The sequence below is a fragment of the Cloeon dipterum genome, chromosome 1, assembly GCF_949628265.1.
Source record: "Cloeon dipterum chromosome 1, ieCloDipt1.1, whole genome shotgun sequence".
Classification (NCBI taxonomy): Eukaryota; Metazoa; Arthropoda; class Insecta; order Ephemeroptera; family Baetidae; genus Cloeon; species Cloeon dipterum.
The window spans coordinates 14,688,083-14,708,768 of record NC_088786.1 but is presented as its reverse complement, the minus strand read 5'-3'; the positions used below and the strand labels follow the sequence as shown (position 1 = coordinate 14,708,768).

General features: G+C 40.1%; 1 protein-coding gene across 9 annotated transcripts in view; it reads left to right on the top strand.

Annotated features, from left to right (window-relative positions):
* The window catches only part of LOC135939542 (cell adhesion molecule Dscam1-like), a 98,221-nt gene that overhangs the window by 54,746 nt on the left and 22,789 nt on the right, over positions 1-20,686 (top strand). For all 9 annotated transcript variants that reach the window (XM_065484017.1, XM_065484034.1, XM_065484018.1 and 6 more), the window contains exon 3: positions 13,958-14,132. In XM_065484017.1, the coding sequence (XP_065340089.1) occupies positions 13,958-14,132 (175 nt within the window). The remainder of the gene's footprint in view (positions 1-13,957; positions 14,133-20,686) is intronic.

Genomic DNA, 20,686 nt, shown 5'->3' with positions numbered 1-20,686 from the left:
CATTCCGACCATTTTTGGTCGAAACTCTCTGGTCTCATCGCAGTGTTATGTGTACGCTTGCTCTTTTTGCCTTGTCCGGATAAAGTGTTCCCAGCTGAGGAAACGAGGCTTGAATGAAAGGAATGCATGTACTTCAACTCCTTAAGCATAGACAAGCAGGCCTAGTTAGAAAAAAATCGAATCGAATCATAGTAGTACGCAGAAACAATCAAGACGCTCGCTAGGAGTGGAATCAATTTTGTTAGAATTCTTAAAAAAGATATTGTAGTGATCAGGACCCGTCAATCCTATCCCCTGCCCCTTATTTAAATGCACTTCAACCTTACAATTTTCAGTCTAGATCAAATCAGTAGAAATTCAGCATCACACAATTTACTTGAAAAAACACAGCTTTTGACCATTTATTTTCATGGCAAATTTTCAAAATTTTAATTAATCTCTTGGTGAGATTAATCCAACGATGCATCCTAATTACTGCAAAACTTCTTGGAATGAAATGAAATAAGCTATACATTATATTGGGAGACAGTTCTTTTAATTTAATATCTATCCAAATCTGGCAGTGAGCTTGAAGGAAATTTTAGATTCAGCTCTCTCACCTTCAGAATTTATTTTGCAAAGGTAACTAAAATATTCCTGAGTTTAGCAGCATCAATCCTATTTTAAAATTTATTTTAATTCCAATTAAAATATTTTGAAAGTCATGCTAGCTTGTTTATCAAGTTTTAATTTTCTTGAGAGGTGTGATATAAGGTTATAAATTTATAAAAAAAACAGCTCTTCTCAGTGTTCGGGAGCCGCTGCAGAACCCTGTGGGGAACGTTGCCCATAATAGTTCTTGCCCAATTTTTCAACTCAAAATTGTCTGTTTATATTCCATTCAATAGAAAAGGTGCACACGTCTCGTTGCTAAACCCTCCAAATCACCTCTAGCTCCAGCAAGCCTGCCTCAGAGCTGACGTGAGCTCTTATAAAGCAAAAAAGGGAAACACCCACTCTAGCATTGAAAAAAGAGCATCGACTGGAGAGAACGGCGTCGAAAAAGAAATCAGAAGAGAGACTGACGTCGTGTCATTTTCGGTGGCAAACACGCCACTTTCAAATATTAAAAAAGCGAAGGCGACGAGAGGGTGGCATTGATTTTCAGCGGGCGCATAGTGTTCGGTGTTTATGATAAGGAGGCGAGAATGAGTGTAAGTAAGTAGTGAGGAGGCGAAAACGAACGGCCGCTCTCATAAAACCTTTCGAGAGAGCGCAGAGTTGATTAAAAAAGCAATCTCTGCCTTGCTTGATACGCTGAAATATGTGCGCCACTCTCGCGAGCGCACTTTAAGGCCGCATATTGGCTTGTAACTCGGCGAACGAGGAAATGACTTTGAAGTAGAAATAAAACGAATCAAACGTTATCGCAGCTCGTTAATCGCAGCAGCGGCGCATAAACTTTAGCAGCAAGCGCCGAGAACACGTTTTATGGCCGTACATAGAGACTTTCTCTCGCTTTGCCCGCACCGATCTTTCCCTCCACACGGAGCAGGGAAGTGCGTCATGCATGTCAATCTGGGCCAATTCGATCAAAGAGCCATTATCTGAATTGAGAATATCACTTTCCAATCCTTGCAGGCATCTAAACGGAGAAATTCCTTCCATTTTCATGTCGCAACCATTATCCCCAAACAGGACCCTTAACATTTAGTTTTATTTTGTTAAAAGAGGGAAAGATCGTTCTAAAATATATTATTTATTTTTCCTTGTTTTTGCTCCGCTATGCCTGTCATATCTATCTTTTCTATGTTAACCAAATATTTCACTAGTCACCAAACGGTGTTTGCGAATGTAAATTCTGCGGTGAGTGTTGAGCAAAGTATACTCCAAATTCAAACGTGTTTGGCAAGAAATTTGTCTCTGAGAGAAGAATAAAAATTTTAGTATTGTATTAATATACATTTTCGATTCATTTTGGCGTAAATCTCATCCATTTAAAAGTGTATGGTAAAAAAGAAGATGGGAAAAGGCTACACAGCTATAGAGGAAAACGATAAATCAGACCGTATATAGTCATCGCAATTTCATAATATTATTGACACAAAAAAGAAGAGGTGTATATTTTACTGAATAACTCGCCATAAAATACGGTTCGGAAAAAGACAAATTTCTGCACGTATCAACAGAAGCTGATTTGCACCACTGCCCTTTGAACCCATTGGGTCAATCTTAGTTGATGGTGTGACATCTGCAATCAAATTTTCATCGCGCGTCAATAAAAGCGAAGGAAAGAGGGAAAGAAAGGTGCCGATTAAATTTCTATCCGCGTTTGAAAGTCTCATTAAATTTAGCGCCGTTCGCTCAATATCTCGACTCACTCTCTTATCGGCGTAACAAACCCGGGAGTGATGTGATCATTAGTAAAATAACGATTGCGTCGAGAGGTCGGCAGCTTTTTGATACAGCGAAGGCAAAAATCGCTTTTGCCTGGCACAGTGTTATGACTCTCGGTAGAGATATTATTCATGGGTGGGTGCAATCAGCTGGAAATTCCGCACATTGTTCGCCAGCAAATGCATTGCGATGACGAGATCCAGTTCTCCTTATTCTAATTGCGTCTGAGCGAATTGAATAACGATGATCGTTATTTCCTGCTGGCTACTCCCGCGCGCACGGCTCGAATAAGGTCGATTGTTCTATCCACGGCGAGCGAAGGTTACTTGCAAGTCGGCGGGGATTTGCAGTCGTCAGGTGAATCGGACTTGATCGCTTTTTGAATAACGACGGACAATTGCGGCTTATGCGCCATGCTCCCGCTGATTGAACTCGCTCTCGTTGCAGAATCGAATAAATTTTACTATTAGAAACGGACGGAGACTCGACGAAAGAGTAAGAAGTAAGGATTTAATCACTCCAATTACCATTTTAACAATGGAAAAGAGAATTTTTTATCGGAAAGCCTGGTTTGTCTTGTAAGTAAATTTAAAAATATCTTATTCCAGCTATATTTTTAGCCTAATTGTTATATTTAAATTCCTAAAAATCAATAAAATATTAAACAAAAATTAGTTTGTTGATAATCTCAGCAAATAATTAAATAAATCAGGAAAACGTGGTCTATGAGTGTATATAAGTTAGTCCTTGTTTACCTTTTTTATTTTTAAATGAAACGTATTCACATTTTAATACAATTATTTAATCCAACCTCAGCCAATCTTATATGCATAACGATCAAATATTAATTTGACTCATCATACAACTTGCGCTGAATTATGCAATATAATGGAATTGGGTGGAGAAAAGCGCAGAGCGTTTGCATAAAAAACAAACCCGAAAGATAACAAAGATTCTACTCTCTCTGGCCTGACATTCAAAGCGTCCATTGAAGGAGCACAAAGAAAACTTGTTCTAACATGCCTAGAGGAGCAATTTTATTCGCAGCAGTGCAGAATGACTTGCAAATCTTTCTTTCCTCGGTCTCTTTTTCGCAAGACTGCGCTATCGAATAAAATTTCTTCGCCCCAGCTTCGGTATAGAACAGCGCTGGTGTCTGCTTTGATAAATAAATTCCGTGTCTTATCTGCAAAATTATTACCTACTGCAGTGTACACTTTAGGTCACACACACATTCTCTGCATACATCAGCGCGCACACACGCGTACCATAAAGTGCCTACGTATGCAAGAAAAGCAGTCGTTAAGGCTTGAATAAGTGAGTCGTGTAACACAAAATGCGACGCCGAGCAGACGAGCGCCAGACAATAATTAACGCACGCAATTTAATTGCAGCATCGACTTTTTATGCAAATAAGGGAAGTGAATTATGATGATAACACAATTGAGTTCACTCCAAACATGAGCTTCTCGTTGATCATTCAAAAAGCAATATGCTGATGAAGAAAGCTTTCGCGTTTGTACTGCCTTCACAAACAATGAAAAATAGTCAATTAAATAAAAAAATAGATTATAATTGGGAGAGGTATGCAAGACCATTCAATTTATTTATTTATTTCAGAACATTTCAAGCAATGAAATGAAAATGTTATAAAGTATTATTTTCTGCCAGTACCCTGAAAAGTACACTATGTTTTTGGTTTTAAATTCTTATCAGGGCTACTTTGGTGCAGACCGTGCAGACGAAATCACCTAAAGGGAGCATTTTCAGAAATTCTGCTGAAGAGGTTTTTTCACATTAAACTGTTAAGTTTATAAATTAAATTCTTAATAATTGTCGGAAAAAAATTATGAAAACCTCACGTTCATTTGCCTTCAGTGGTTTCTATCACGAATTATTAATTATGTTTTCAAAATTTACTTTACTTGAAATCAAAATCAGAATTTGAGTTGAAAGTAGGCCAACAAAGGATTTCTTATAGTTGCTTCAACATTGTCAACATTGTCCAAAACGTCGTCTCTATTACGGGCCCAGTGACAAATTAGTCGGTGGTGCGAGGCACGCAACCCGCACGGCACGCCCGCAATTACGCCTGTTTAAGCGGACGTGCACGTGAAAAATGATCGGCGCGTGTGTCATTAGCAGCGTTGCCGGTCATTTAACCGCGCGCGCACACACAGTGTACCCTTTGATGTGCCAACTTGCAGATTTCCTCCTGGCCTCCACCCTCTCTCATTGTTACGCAGACCCCCAACGGGCACGAAGGGAAGGAATTAGGAGAGCTAATGCTCCGTTCCACTCTTTTGTCTGCGAAAAATGCAAAATTTACGCATCGATTTCTTTGCCAGAGCGCAAGGAACGGGAATGCCTCTTTGATTTTGGTGACATGTGTAATAAAATGGTAAAAAATCTCCTGCTACTCTTTGGGATTTCAATTTTTTTCATGAAATTAACGGAAAGTGATCATTTTCCTTGTTTGTTTTAGTTTTATTTGAAATTTAATTTTATTTGATGCTTTTTTACAGTTTTGACCGTTTAACTGTGTCTTTTTCGGTCGGTTAACAATGGTCAGGCATTTGCAAATTTGTCTTTTGCATCAAAGTCTGAACATTAATTAACTTTTTTATTCTTTTCTTTTCAAGTCATGCATTTAAAAAATAGTGCGAGAGTTAAAGACAAAAAATGAACATTAGCTCGAACAAATGCAGTGCGAGAAATAATTTTAACAATTCGTGGATAAATATATAGTGTTTTATTTTATTATAATTCCTTCTAGGAAAGAGCTCTTCGAAACTCTTGAATTTAAATAAAAAAATTTACTCCTCAACCCCTTCCTCGCATCAAATTAGATTAGCTGTTATTGAAAGAATTATTTAGTTAACTGCCACATTGTGGAAAAGCCATCTCATTGAGCTGAGTCCAGATTATGAGATGCCCGTAACTAAGCTAATAAACTTATTTAAAAAATTTATTGCTTCGGAAAATTGAACGAAATGTTAAGCCACTTACATTCCAAAATCGACAGTTTGACCCACAACACTAATTTTGCAACATTGTGCATACCGTAAAGTACACAAAAAGAACGCTGTTAAAATACCGGAACACGGCGGGCAAAGAGTCAAATTGCGTCAGAGGAGACGCGTGCAGAAATTTCGAGCGAGCGGACACATCGAGCTTAGCGGTCGCAAAATTCCAGTGGAGCGAAAGTTTTACTTGTTGAAAGCACACGAGAGCAGGCAGGCCAGTGGTCAATACATTCACGTCCTAATGCACCTTCAGTCGTGTTATTGTTGCCGAGGGACGGGGAGGGCCTAATGCACGGGGCGCGCGTAATGCATTAGGCCAAGCATCTGCCGCACGCAAGCCGGCTGGAAGAGCGAGCGAGCCAACGAGCGACCCCGGCCGGCCTGCCGGCCGGCTCCATCCATCGGATGCTGCGCTGCTTGCTAACACGGGTGGCCGGACGCAAAGACGACCGGTCGCTAATCCGATGCATCAAAGTGTGTGGCGTGCGAATGACCTGGAAAATTGGTTCCACCGCGCGCTCTGCTAATCCTACTGCAAACCGATCGATCGATAGTTAATTAATTTAAGTTGCTACACCCTGTGTTTTTCCAGTTGCGATTGCCACTATTCCCTTTGTGCAGTGTTCCACCGCTCGGCTGCATGATTGTCTGTTCTATGTAAATTATCCAGCAGTATTTATCTGCAGGTGGGACAGTTTATTTTTAGAAAGAGACGGGTTTGCGTTGAATAATCGTAAATAAACATAATTTAGTTGCGTATTTTGCACATAAAATCAAAAGTGTCCTTTGAAATGTGATATTTGTAACAAACATTTCCGCACAAATTACCGTCTTTAATACCTTCCTGTAATATCAAATGAATTTAGATCTGTCCCACACATAAATTAAGAGTAACAACCGCAATGGTTGAGTCAGATTGCCTGAGGCTCAAAATTATTTTAGTGAAATGCGTTTTAATGTAATTCATGTATCTTTTATCTTAACATTCAAGTATAGAATTGAATCATGTTCAGGCTCGTTTATGGTCTATGTCAATGTATACATATCTCATGGTTCGTAAGAATTAAATTGTTTATTAATAGGCAACGCTCGGTTACAACATCTGTAATATGTTCTGCTCAGATGACAAAAGGGATCTTCGTGCGATATGAAACATACTAATTGGATCAGTATACATATTGATTCGAACGAAACTTGAAGTTGTGTTGCTCACAGTTTCTCAGAAATCTTGTAACATAAAGAAAAAATAACACACCGGCATCAATTTCCAGTGACTGCAGGGGGGCGGATCACGGCACCGTTTTTTAGCTCGACCTTGAAACACTGTACAACGCTTGCCTTATGCCCAGCGTTGCCATTTTTTCTCAAGGTTGCGTTGCCGTGATCCGCCCCAGGGAAGCGTGATATCATTAGCCGCATCGATCCTCCTTCGTACTTAATTAGAGCAATCGATTGTTCCCACTTACAGAGCATTCAACAAACTCAGTGCTATTTCGCAGAGAGTGCACCTTTTGAACTTTATGCTAATCAGCAATTTCCTCTGCGATAGGAGGCCTGCTGCATTGTGTGTGTGAGTGGCAGCGAAATGTGTACACGAAATGCCCCGCAGCGTTTATTGTCATGTGTGTGTGAGTATGCTGCGTGTAAATGGCGTGGCACATGCACATTATGCAAATAATCGGCTCGATGCGGCCGTCTCCAGCAACCCACAGCGAGAAGACGGTGATTAAGAAAAGCAGGGTTATGATGGCGTGTGCTTCTTGTAACCGCAACTTTATTAGAGCTGTCTGCGCGAGGCTGCGGGGTGCGTGCCTTGGCGCTCGCACGACAGATAATTCTAGCCAAACACCAGCCCCAAATCCACCCTCGGCCGTTCTCCTATCCACAAAAGCAAAGGGATGAAGTAGCGCTGCTTTTTTATGCGACAACCGCGTGGCAAAAGATAAATGGCGATATTAAATGCCACGAGAACTTGTACATGTACACAAAAGTTTTGGCACAAAGCCTGCTAAACTGGTTGCCAAATAAAATTAGCACTGAAAAAATCGTAATATTTTGATAAATTACGTTAAGCTGTCATTCATTAATAATTATATTTCGAAATGTTCCCACTATCATTTATTTTGATGAAGTAAGCAATGAAATTTACAGTTTCCAAATATGTTTGCAAGTATTCTTGCTAGCATGTGGCATTCCTAAAAACCCGATTGTCTGGAAATATTTATGGTTGTTCAATTTTACCAAATGGGGGAACATTGACAACAATAGGAAACCAACAAGTAAAAAAATACACTATGGAATTAGTTACATATGTACTAGATCTCAAGTTACTCATGGTTCGTTTCGTGATGGTTTTTCTCTTGACGACAGAAGTTAATCACACCTAAAATTGGTTCCAACAATCAAGCTAACTAAGGGGAATGACGGTTCATGTCTTTAATGCCAATGTCCACTGTCCTAAACGTATTCTTGTTTTTAAAGTGCTTGATACTGAACAACAATTGAAAATATACGCTTTATTGACTTAAGGAAGACTAAGAACAGTTAAGAAGAATTAAGTCTAACCTGCTTGTATTCAAAAAGCGCGAACAGCTAAATTATACAAAACCCATTTTTTCAACAAGTTTTGGTGCATGTTATTTCAATATTAACGATATTAACCACGTATTTTTCCAAATATGTCCCATGCGCAAAATTTACTAATACAAAGTATTCCTTTTGATCAATCCAACTGAACCGAAAATATTGGTGTTCTGTGAAAACCGGAATTCAGTCTAAATTGAATTTCGAATAATCAGCGAGAGAGCAGAAATGTTCGCAGCAGAAAAAGCGGATTACCATCTAATCCTAATTCCACTTGAGCCAGCCTGAGCAAGTGAGTGTGTATTGTTGTTCGCAACGTTCAAAGTTTGATTCCCACTCAATGGGAGAATTCTGCAGAATCGACGATGCTCTTTCTCTTTGATTAAAAATAAAATAGCACCAGGCCGAGGGCATATAAGCGAATTTCACAGAGAGGAGAGAAAGCAAAGAAATATAAATACAAAAGCGGTCCGAGCGAGCGATGATAGGGCACTCAATGGAAAAAGTTTTAAGCTGCGCTGCCGGAAAATTACACAAAAAGTGAGTGCGTGGCAAGAGGCGAAAGAAAGTTTGATAAATTCGCTCGGCCGACTCCATAAACAGTCATGAAAAGGAGGAGGCGAGAGAAGCAGACTTTAGTACATTACATTGTAAATGCATACTCGAGCAATTTGCCGTGCGCTATAACTTCGAGCTGATATTTATAAAGGCTACGAATAATGGAAAAAATATTAGTTGACAAAGTTCATGACGCAAATTTTCGAAGCCATTATAAATTTCCTGAAGATAGTCAAGCATGATGCAATCGTAATATCTTTTCAGAGAAAAGAAATAAGTTCATTCAAAATGTTGTTTTATAGTAATTCCTGATCATCATCTAATTAACTTTTGTAATTTTTGATGCTTTGTCAGTGGTTCGTATGCACTGATAAAATTATTGTTTGAGGCAAGGAGGGCAGCTTTGCTTTTGCTATTCTGGCAGCGGACGTAATTCGATCGCGAAAAGAGCCGCACACGCGAGTGCGGCGCCGCAAGAAAAGTACGTGTTTTGGCGTTCGCCACAGCAGATGAAGATAAAGGGCCTTTAAGACAGTGCTTTTAAGTCAGGCGAGGAGGAAATTTTTCCATCGCAATGATTGCCTCCGCTGCCTTTTCAACAGTCGTCACAAAGGCAGCGGGGTCATACATCTTAGTCCAAAATTATTATATAGAGTTGCTTAAAAAATGGACGGCGTTCGGTCAAAATAAAATTATTGATGGAAATAATAGTTTTTGCCGGTTTGATTGGGCCCATAGAGTTGCTCAACGGGGTGTGTTCAAATAAAGATCAAAATTTCTTCTAATTGAGTCTTTTCTACATAGTTAATTTGGACGAAGCAGATTGGACAGCTTTTCCGACAGTTTAAAACACCGATAAAAATGGTATTCGTGCTTTATATCTACATTTCTTGCCATTTTCGTATCAACTAAGCTAAGATTTTAGAACTGTAGTTTACCAACCAGAAATATGGGCCGTATAATAAAGAATTAAGCATAGTCTCTATATTGGTTAGCTCTTGTAAAAATGTGATTTTAATAGGACAGAGCACCTTTTTAAATAATTCAATATTTTTCGTTGAGGAACCAGCTCTCTGCCTATAAATTTCAAGTAATCCATTGTCCAAGTCTCTTTCGGCACAGGTGTGGCGACCCCTCGCGACGTGCTTCGGGAGCACACGCGGGCCCTATATTTCTCAATTTGACCGGACACCTGCAGCTTCTTTTCCATTTGTTCCGATGGCCGCTGGACACGCGCCTCTATACATTATCCTTACGTGCTCACGGCTCGCCCTCACGTCCGCCGGTGTGAAATTTACATACATGCACGCCAACACCAACACATTTCTGCCTCCGCTCTAGATTTGGATTTACCACCCAGACCGCACACGAGAGGGCTGAGCTCTCTTTTTGAGAGGCTGTTAGTTCAAACTTAAGCACGATTTACAGCTGTAATTTGTCAATTATTCAAGCAACAGGTCATGGGGGATTCATTGTTTTTAAAACGAAGTTTTTTTTATCTGTTAACCTCTTTCGAGATATTGTGCGAGATGTGCAACCACTTGAGAGCGAACAACTCGCGAAAACCCCGTGTCTTTAATAACATCGCGAACGAATTACATGGTCTCACAGGAAACCCAGTCCTGAAAAGGACCAGCTCTCGTGTTACTGCCCCCGCTACGGGGTCTTTTTATTGAAACGCTAGACAAAACATTCGTCCCGCTCAGATTCTCACTTAAGCAATGTACACGCAAAGCATGTGATACACAATGCGAGCCAATGGCTTGATAATTAGTTATGTTTTAAAAATTTTTGAAAATATATCAACTTTCAGCAAAGTGCCGTCCAACAAGTCTCCTAGTCATTTTGCTAATATTAAGGTGGGTAGTAATCTAAATACATAATCAAAGATATTAAATTATCTTCTATAAATTTTTTGGTGCTTGTATTCAATCCCCTTTCATGGGAGCATAATTGAAGTTTATTTTCAGAGTCTCATACGAATTTTTTTCTGATTTTAAACTTTGATTAAATAAATAACACTCCTTATATGTGTTTCCAACAATATTATGATGCTGCATTTTCTTTAAGTTATTTTCATTTAAACATTGTAAAAGTAGGATAATATCATAATGGCAATAAATTAAACCCGGCTTCATCCTCGTTGTAAAAATTGTCGTTTTTAATCTCTCGTCTATAGTTTCGAGGTCATCCAGTACGTCCTAATCACGAGTAAAAAACAAATAAAATCAATACAATATATTGATATATCTACTGTCACATCTTAAAAAGTACAAAAAATTCCGACACACAAATTCCATACACTTCTTCACAAATATCAACCCACCTATTCATGAGGCACTTAAGTCAAGGTCCAAAGACCAAATGTGTAGGATAATATCTTCCAGGTGTCGGTAAAATTGCGCGTCGTACAACAAACTGTCGAATTTATTGTTGACCTTTTCTTGCAACAAGGAAATTCGCGTTTGGTTATTGAAAGTTGCGCAATTTTTCCACTGACATTTGCTAAACATTTTGTTTCGACACCAAAGTTGTGAAAAAAATCGATAAGTGGAGCAATCACTCCTTGCCGCGACCTATTTTTGCAAATTGCATCGTCATCAAGTGCAAGCGCCGCAAATCGCGCTGCAAACATCTCTTCTCTCAACAAAAGCCCAACGACTTCGCGGAATCGTACATTTTTCTACCACACCGACCCGGTTTGAACTATGTCGATTATTTTAGTTTCCACGACATATTAAAATAGAGCCAGTGGGTAAAAATAACGATCACACACGCCTCAATGAGCGCATTACCAGGGTGCACGAGCAATGTATGTACAAAAGCACGAGTCGTGGTACTTGTGAGTCGCATAGCGAGAGAGACACAAACACACAATAGTTCCTCAACGAGAGAGAGAGAGAGAGAGAGAGAGAGAGAGAGAGAGACCGTGCGGCAGGCATTCTTTCCTTGAAAGAAACCTCCAACCTGCGCAACAATGGTCGACACACTCTACAGGGAGCAAGAGAATGAGGCTGGCTGGAGATCTCGAAAGCTGCGAGTCGACGCTTGAGAGGTGCACCAGCCACCTCTCGTAGATTCGTTTCGAGGGACGTGAAAAAGTGGTTGCGTTCCCAATTATTCCCTCCATATGCATACGCAACAGTCTGTGGAAGGTCCCTGGTCTCTACACCTCAGCGTCAGCGTTGATGTTAATCCATCTTGTTTCAAGCTATTATAAATGCTTGGTTTGAAAACACTGTTGAATATTGGCTATCTATTTCACAAAGTACCGGTAAAAGTGCTTTATAAAAACAAAGAAATAGTTAATGAATTATTATTAATATTTCAAAATATGAACTCTATCAACATTTTAACAAAAATTTAAGTCTGAAAACCATCCTTTAATTTAAAATCAACTCGAATTCAATTTTGGCTCTGTATTATCACTCTCAATGCATGCTGATTATCAGCAGATTCAAGTTCCGTAATTTTTCTTCCAAATTAAGTTAAAAAAGAATTCCTTGAGTTATAAGAATTTGAAACCAAAGACGGTATCAAATTATGGCTCGACGATTTACACATGGAAGTAGAGGTGCACATGGGGATGGGATCAATCGAATTTTTATTAATTAATACAGAAATAAAATCACCCAGTGGACTGTAAATTGGACCACTCACAAAGGAAGGTCTCTGGAGGGATGAGAGGGAAAATTCGGCAGTAAATATTGAAACGCACACTATGCAATTGATCACGTCCCCAGAGTGGCCGGTCTCTTTGGTTCGGGGCTTCTTGGGCGAAAATGATGATCAGATGCGGAGGAATATGGCGCTGAGAGCGAGGCACAGGATATTGGCCCCGCAGTTCAAAAGATACTCAATCCCGGCACCCCGAATAGGAGGAAGGGAGGGAGGACGTCCTTCCCACCCGATGGCTCATTCAAAGGACGACTAATTCCCTTTGAAAGCGGCTCTGACGGCAACTCAAAAACGAGGCAAGGGTCTCTCTATTGCGGTCTCTCACAAATGATAATGATTTCATTCGAATGTGGAAATATGAGAAAATGAGAGAGACACGTGCATTGAAAAGATCTCGAATGTAATCAAATGAAGCCATAAGTCGTCGGCATCCAGCGCGAATGAAAAAATAGTCTCGTCTGATTTTCCTGCATGTAGAATCCTTTCAACCTGCACCAGCACGTATCAATTGTCAGATAGCCGCATGAATATGAAAAGAGAATTCAAATAGCGCGGGGGTAACGATTGATCATATTTCATTTAGAGTATTTGGTGATGAGGAATTCTGATACTTTTTATTTAAATAAAATGCTTAATGTCGCAGTAAATATTTATGTTTTGAAAACTTTCTGGTTTAATTTTGACAGATTTTTATGAATATGTTTCATTTTTTCAATTAACAAAAGACGAGGTATATATATAGTAAAAAAATTAATGTATATATACAAACTGCTGAGAATAAATCAGTATAATTAATGTTATCTAAATTAAATTTTCATCACTTGATTATCCTTTTTCGACAGTTCACCATTAAGAAAATTTTAAATAAAAAAGAAATATCCATCAAAGAAAATATTTTGCTCTCGTATAAATTTTTGCCCTCTGAGTAAGACAGGTGAGCAATTAGTTGGAAACTATTCGCAGGCACCCAGTAACATCGTGAAAGACTAAAATAAGACAGCATAAGTCGTAAGGAATGAGCTGTGAAGGACCGCCGCCGCTTCCCCATACCGTGATGTTTGATTGAAACGCTAGAAATTTGTCCCTTGAAATTGATTCATGCACACTAGAAAGGTGCAGATCAGCAAGCTACTCGCATTCCTTACCACTCTGATTGGAATGGAATTGCCTGCGAGTTAAATATAGGTATCCGGCCCACACTCCACCCACGCACATGCATTGCGCTAAATGAAGATAGCCAACTGCATGATATAAATTAAATTCCTTCCTCCAGCTTTTTCACTATTCCATAGCTTTGAAAGTGTTTCAAGCTCGAATTTATTAAATTTTTGAATCACCTGTTCAAAAATTATATGCATTAAAAATTTTAATTATAGACTCATTTTTACTAGATTTGCTTGTCACAGTTACCACTATTTTTTATGCTGTTCAACTGTTTCATTCCATTATGAACCATGTGATGAATGCACTTGTATAAGTTTTGTGGAGATCAATGTGAAAAGTACCACATGCTCAAATAGTGTAATATTATGCAAATGAGTTACCGAGAAGCAGCGGCCATATAGTGGAATAAGTGATATTGTGATGTATTAAGTGAATAGAGTAGCACGCCTACGGCGTGTACAGTAAACATACTTATTAAATTATACAGAAACCAAATAATTGTTAGGTGTTGTTTACAGTTTAATTCGATCAATTAAAAAACTATTACTGACCACTTTTTTCTCTGATTTCAGGTTTGCTGGCACTCAATTTGCAAGGGCCTGTGTTCATCCAGGAGCCGCCGTCCGCGGTCGACTTCTCCAACTCGACGGGCACGATCCTGGGCTGCTCTGCCCTGGGCAACCCGCCACCGTCGGTGACCTGGCTGGACGCGTCCAACCGCGAGCTGCCCACCGTTATCCGCTACAGGTAGGCCCGCACTCGGCTTGCTGCTCGATTCCAAATTTGCAATGCAAATCAGACGAGGGAGAGTGGAACGAACGCGGCTAGACAGCTCAATCTTGGAACCGGCGAGCAAACACCAATTACCCGGTCAAATTATGCTGGGCTGGAATTGGATTAGTACCAGCATTGCTTGCGGCACCTACGACCGCCAATTTTCCGCTGAAATTGGAATTCGTGTTGAAAAGAGATAGAAAATTGGGCCTTAATTAAAAACGCTCGCTATCAAAGGTCGATTTTAATGGGAAATTTAAAGAACAGATTCATGTGTGGGTGAATTAGAACCACGCGTTTGACTGTAAAGTAATTATTTTTCAATAAGTTTAGCAATTTTATTCTCTTTGGCCTTGCGTCACCGGCTGAGTTGGTTCGGCAGAGAGACTTTTCTAGTCCTTCACTAACTGGGACCCTTTTTGATCATCGCATTTTGTCAAAAAGTCAAATATAATAATTATTAAAAAATGGTATGTAACTTTAGCAACTTTTGACGAATCATTGCCACTCAATCATGCCTCACTCATTTTATTAAATTAACTTTTTACAATTTAATATAAATTAAATACTGAATGAAATGGTAAAAAATCCCAAGCTAGAACTCCTGCTAGAATGCTGAACTGCTCCCTCGACAAAAATATTTCCACCCGAGGAGCGTGATGTGTGTGCAATGGTGTTTTCGTCGCTCCGCTCATTCCTGGCACGCGCTCGCTCACTTGATTTTTACAACTTGCGCACCACGCCCGTTCCCTTTTAATTGATAAAATCTGCTCTTGTCCAGCTAAACGGGGCTGGACCAGCAACTTTTGCAAGCCGCGCGGCTCCCACGTGCTCATTTATTACTTTCGGCCTGGCAAGGCTGCCGCGATAATAACCAACTGCTGACGAGTTTGACGCTTTTATTAACCCTTGCCCTCGTGTGTGCGCGCGCGTCGTGTGTGCCGCTCGCAACAAAAACCATCATTTACCCTCGGCCGCGTTTTATTAAAAGAGATTAAAGCTGGGCTGCCGACTTTGTGCGCGCGCGTCCATGTTCTTTGTGGAGAAAAATTGCTCATCGTTGACATTCATAACAAAGATAAATGCGCGCTGAGATGAAGAAATAGTGAAACTTATTTTTCTTCATCCTCGTCTGCTAATTTCGTAATTTTTCAATAGTCAAAATTGCGAGAGTAATGCGACACATTTTTATACTTGCAAGATGAATGCATTGTGGGTATTTTGGAATTCTATATTTTAGATAACCTTGGAGGAATTTTTATGAAATCAAATATGGATATTCTTGAAAAAAGGTATGAGTTTCAGAAAAAACAAGCTGACTATTGGTGAATGAATATTTATGGCACAAAAAAAGTTATCAGAACATACATTTTCCATGCAACGATAAAAAGGTGATTTTTCTAAAGTTCGAGTTTTTGAAATCTGCAAGCCACATTAATTTTTCACCTATAATTGTGCTTTTATGAACAATTCCCATGATTTTCAGTTTTTCCTCGCCCTGTTTGAGCTTCAAAATACATCAATTTCAAAAGCAACCATTTTGAACGAAAACCGCGTGCGTCAAAAGCGACATTTCAGTTTGAAACTTCCTTTTCAATACCTGTTTCATATACCCAAAGCCGGAATAGAGGCATTAAAAAAGTAATAATAAAAAATAATGCGGCACCCGTGTGCAAAATAAAAAAGACACGGCAGCTGTTTCTATCTCTCTTTACTACCTGCGAACTTTATTCCAGCGGTGCAAATTAAAAACAAAGGCTGTAAAAAGTCGAATGAAAAGAGGCAATTAAATCATATCTGCGCGTGTTTACGAGCACACACGGCTTAATTTGGCGCAATTTAAAAGGACCATTAAGCTAAAGCAAACGGCCCTGCGGACGAGATGCGGCACTCGCCTCGCATCCATCACTCCGCACTGCCCCATCGCCACCGAATTCGGTCCGTGGTACATACGTAAATCTGGACGGACGCACAAAGCAAACACGGGTCTGCGTGGATTTACATCCGAATGTTGTATCACGTTTGCAGTGCATAAATGCGCACCGACCGACCGAACATGCACACCTTAATCAGCGCGGGACGCATAGCACAAGTAATCAAACCGTGTGACCTTATTAATCCCCATCTCGCGGCTCGGTTTCCATTTCCACGTGCACACATAGGCTGATCCCCACCGACCCATATACTCCATCTCGCTGGGCATTTTTAATCATCCCTCCCGTTTCAACAGCTCCAATTTCAAACGCGCATGTTCGCATGTGTTCAATGCTTGCCATAGGAAGGGGGGATTCCGACATTACGGACAGAAACTTCTGGCTGACGAGAGAAGGTTTTGGCCACCACTATAAGATTGATATTGGAGTATTAATTTACAGGAAACTGTTCAGTCATTTTTTCAGTTTCTCTTTCTGTGGGATTGTCTATTGTAATTTATAAAAAAAACTTATGCTTAACATTTTTTTATCTTGAAAAATATTGTAACTAAAAAAGACGGGGAGAATTTCCAGAATCCTATATGTTTGAAGTGAAGAACTAAATTATTTACATTTTACAAGATTGGCTGGAACATTTATAAAATTAAAAAGTAATTTATTAAAGGATGAGTATGACTCAAAATTATAGCATTCGTTGAATCGGCTGCCCCGATGAAATTCAGCTGGTTATGAAAAATGGCCAGCATACGCATCGTTAGTCATCACTGCACAGGAGGGGGCAGAGAAGAGGTCGAATCAAGTGATATACAGTGATTGCTGGGCTGCTATTGTTTGGCATTTTCCTTCCGAACCCATGTTATTTACACCAAGAAAATCAGCAGGGTTTATTCAATGAGGGCAACACACAAAGAGGCGTTTCCTTGTATATTGGGTGACTGCACTTGACGCTCTACTAGGAATCCACGAAAATATCAAATAAACTGCAATAGGTAGATCGAGGACAATCTACGAACCCAAAATATCTTAGGTTAAAAACGATTTGCGCGGTGCTGTAAGCCAGCAATCAATTCTTAGAGGTTGAGTGAAAAAAAATCTCAAGAAGATCAGTGCTTCTCAGTAAAAAAGCTGTCAGGGTACAATTCTGTCATGAATAAAGCAGAATTTCCATAGCAAAATGATGCTTGTCTCCCTCTACTATTGTCCTTCTTATGAATGCAGTATCATAAATTGGAGAAAAAATCAGTTCATCAACTCTCGCAATCCAGCTTGAAAACAATCAGTTGCAATTCCCACTCTAGTCCCGTCGGAATGGAAACCGACACGCTTTGTCCCTGCGGACAGAGGCAGTGAAAGCGCAATTCGAGCACCAACCGATGCTCTGGATGTTGAAATGTGCATCTCAGCGCAATTAGGCGCGCCTCGGATGGCTGCACTGGGCCGCTAATGCGTCGTGCACAGGCCCGCTGGGAGTTGGTGCGATGCGTTCGCGCACAAACACACGCGCGGCCCAGCTTCGAAGGCTGCTCATTCGAGTGCACGCCTAATTAGCATCACGATTGGGCGCATATTGCGTCACCCGAGGCTGCCAATATTGATCACGCAATTATTCGTACGTGCTGCTCACTCGCTCGGAACACATAACATATTTGCCGGCATGGCTTCCCTGCCTCTGATCACGTCCGAACGCTTTGCGCTGAAGCTCTTGCGGCGGATAATCAAGCGGAGGGTTTCTTTTTTGAGCTGTTCCTACTCATTGAATTACTCCAAATAGAAATGAAGCAAATCGTTTGGACCCGGCCTGCATTCATCGGAGAGCTAAACAAACTGGGTTGATTGAATTCGGTGCAAATTATATTTGGCCGAGCGCTAAACGACGGAAGCGATTGGTGTTTGATCAACGCTGCGAATCAAAGTTTGATTGGCTTAACAAATATTTGCTTGATTTTGCGAATGAAAACTTTTTAATAAAATGCTATTAATTTGTGTCACAAACATGAATTGTGAATGCGCACAAAGTGGACAAATATTGTTATAATTGCTTTTTGTAACAATTGGAACGGGGAGCGGAGTTTGCTTTAATGTCTCTCAACTTTTGTGAGGTACTTTTGGCTCTGCATCTATCAAGCTCTTAAGTCATTCCATGTAATTCAAGCTCGGTACAAAACGAGTTCCGAAAATGTTCAATTTAATCTCTAGAGATTCTTCAGAAATCGCTTTGAGAAAATACATAAAGTTTATCACAAGAAGAAAAATACAGGCTGAAAATCAATATTCATGCAGAGGCAAGACCATAATTAAGTCTCGACTGGTGCATTTTCCGAAGAGAACATTCACCGCTACAGAGTAGAATGTTGTTAATTGAATTAGCTTCTATATTGAGGAGGCAAAAACTTTTCTACCTCGCGCAGCAGCTCTCTCGATAAGTTATTCTAATCAAATTTGTATAGCACACGAATAATTTCGCAATTGTGAGCCTTACAAAATTCAGTATTAATAATTTCGGTGGCTAATTGGATATAATTACTTCGTGTGCCTTGGTACAAACGATTTTGCTACTTGGAAACTCCAGAGCGCAGGTGTTCCCACCACTGGGTGCACGTACTCGTAGAAGGGTTCCAGTTGGGTGCTTGTTATTTAAACTCTCTTCTTCGTTTTCTGGAAGGAAATTGTTAATAAAATATACTAATTTCAAATATAATTTAGGCAATTACAATGCAAGTTTAGTATTTCAAATAGGAAACCGAAATATGTGTTTGTTTTTCTATACAGTTGTGACGATTTGGGCTTTAAATTTAAAAACACAAGCGTACGTTTGAAAATCCAAATTGAAGTCGGCTTGGAGAAATTGCCTCTCACAGAAGTGTTTGTGTTCAGATGCACGTGCCGTGCGAGAGTGGACCTTTTCGTTGGCAAACTTTGCGCAATTAAAGCAATTATCATCGCACGAGTGACTCCATTGTGCAGTGTTTTCATTAATTTCAACCTGCGACGACGCACTCCAGGGGCGAATTAACCCCGTCCGCTCTTTGGTGTCCATTGCACAGGCCGTGTTTTGAGTTTGGAATCGAGACTGAGAGCCAGGTTGCGGACCGTGAAGCAATCACGCGGTCTTGCACAATTACTTTGGTTTCGCTTTCATTTCTGCGATAAAAGCACTGCTCTCTGGCTTAATGGAGCTTTTTAATTTCTTAATTAAAGAGAACAATTCCACCGAAACCTTGCAGGCCTTTATGAAGCTTAATTGCTTTTCTCCGAAATGTCCAGCAATTTGAGTCAAACGAATTGCTGTAATTTGTAAGGCTTCAAGCTGAATTATATGATCAATAAATAAATGCCAGAACACGTAATCAAAATCAGTACAGCATCACTACGTAAAATATTTCAGTCTGGACGAGATATTTTCAATGCTATATTTTTTTACTTTCGACAAGCTCGAAATAAAATAGTTTTCAGTTATATGCTATTCAATTTATGCTCCAAAAAATTCACCATATTTATCTACATTAGCAGTGAATACCGCATCTAGGAGAATTTGAACATACCGAACAAAATAAATGAAATGTAGTCGTAGTTTTATCGAACAACTCGCGGAAACTCGTGTTTAAAATAATATTTTTTCCTTTTTTCATATAATGTGTACCCCTTCCCTGAAAATATTCTTTTTAACCTCAATTCAAGTTTCACTCTAGAAAATCCCAAAATGAAAAGTTCCTGCTACTCTTTTCACCGCCAGCAGCTGAATAAACATTAGCCGGAGACAGAGGAAGACGGATGTTGCCCTGCGTGCTGAAATATATTCTGGATTATGCATATGAAGGCGGGAAAGGGTTGAAAGATGCGACTAATTTTTCCGGATTTTGTTGGGGCGCGGCACTTTGCGTCGGATTAAGCTCCCTGGGGAAAACAAAGAGACGCGGAGCGCCACTTTTCGCACCAACAACCGTGCATTAAGTGCGAACTGCAGTCGCGCGCGCATGGCACAGGTGGTGTCAGCCCGGTAATGAGCTTCGTGTTCATATAGCTTCAGAATACATAAATGCCGCTCGCACCTTGTGTGCTGTGCACAAACAAACACACACGCGCGCGCGTAGCATCAATATTCAGCAGCAGCGGTGAAACACGTACGTTAAATCCAGCACGGCGCTCGACACTCGAGCCGGCTTTGAAGGAAATTTTCTTTGGCTTGCCGAGCCGCCTGGCAAAAATAATGAAATTTTTCTCGTTAACTCCGCGTGGAGTTGCGATTCGTGAGCGTACTTGCTCCTTTACTGCCAACTTCTGCTTTCAAGCGTATGATCAAATTTTAGAGCCGTGCTCGGATTAGCATGTCGCACCATGGATTGAGTTGAAATTGCTCAAGCCGAGTTAAGTTTCATAGCTTCCAACGTGAACTAGAGAGACGAGCAGGAACTGAATAGTTCGACGCTACAGCCTGTAAAACATTTTTTAAGAGATTATACTGCTCATCTCAGGTGAAGTCATTTCACAAATTTAGCCGAGACTGAGGATAGTAAAGACTAAGAAAAGAAGATCTTGTCTTAGTGGCGAAGAAATTGGGCATCGCTCAACAAACAATCAAAATTTCAGTTTCGA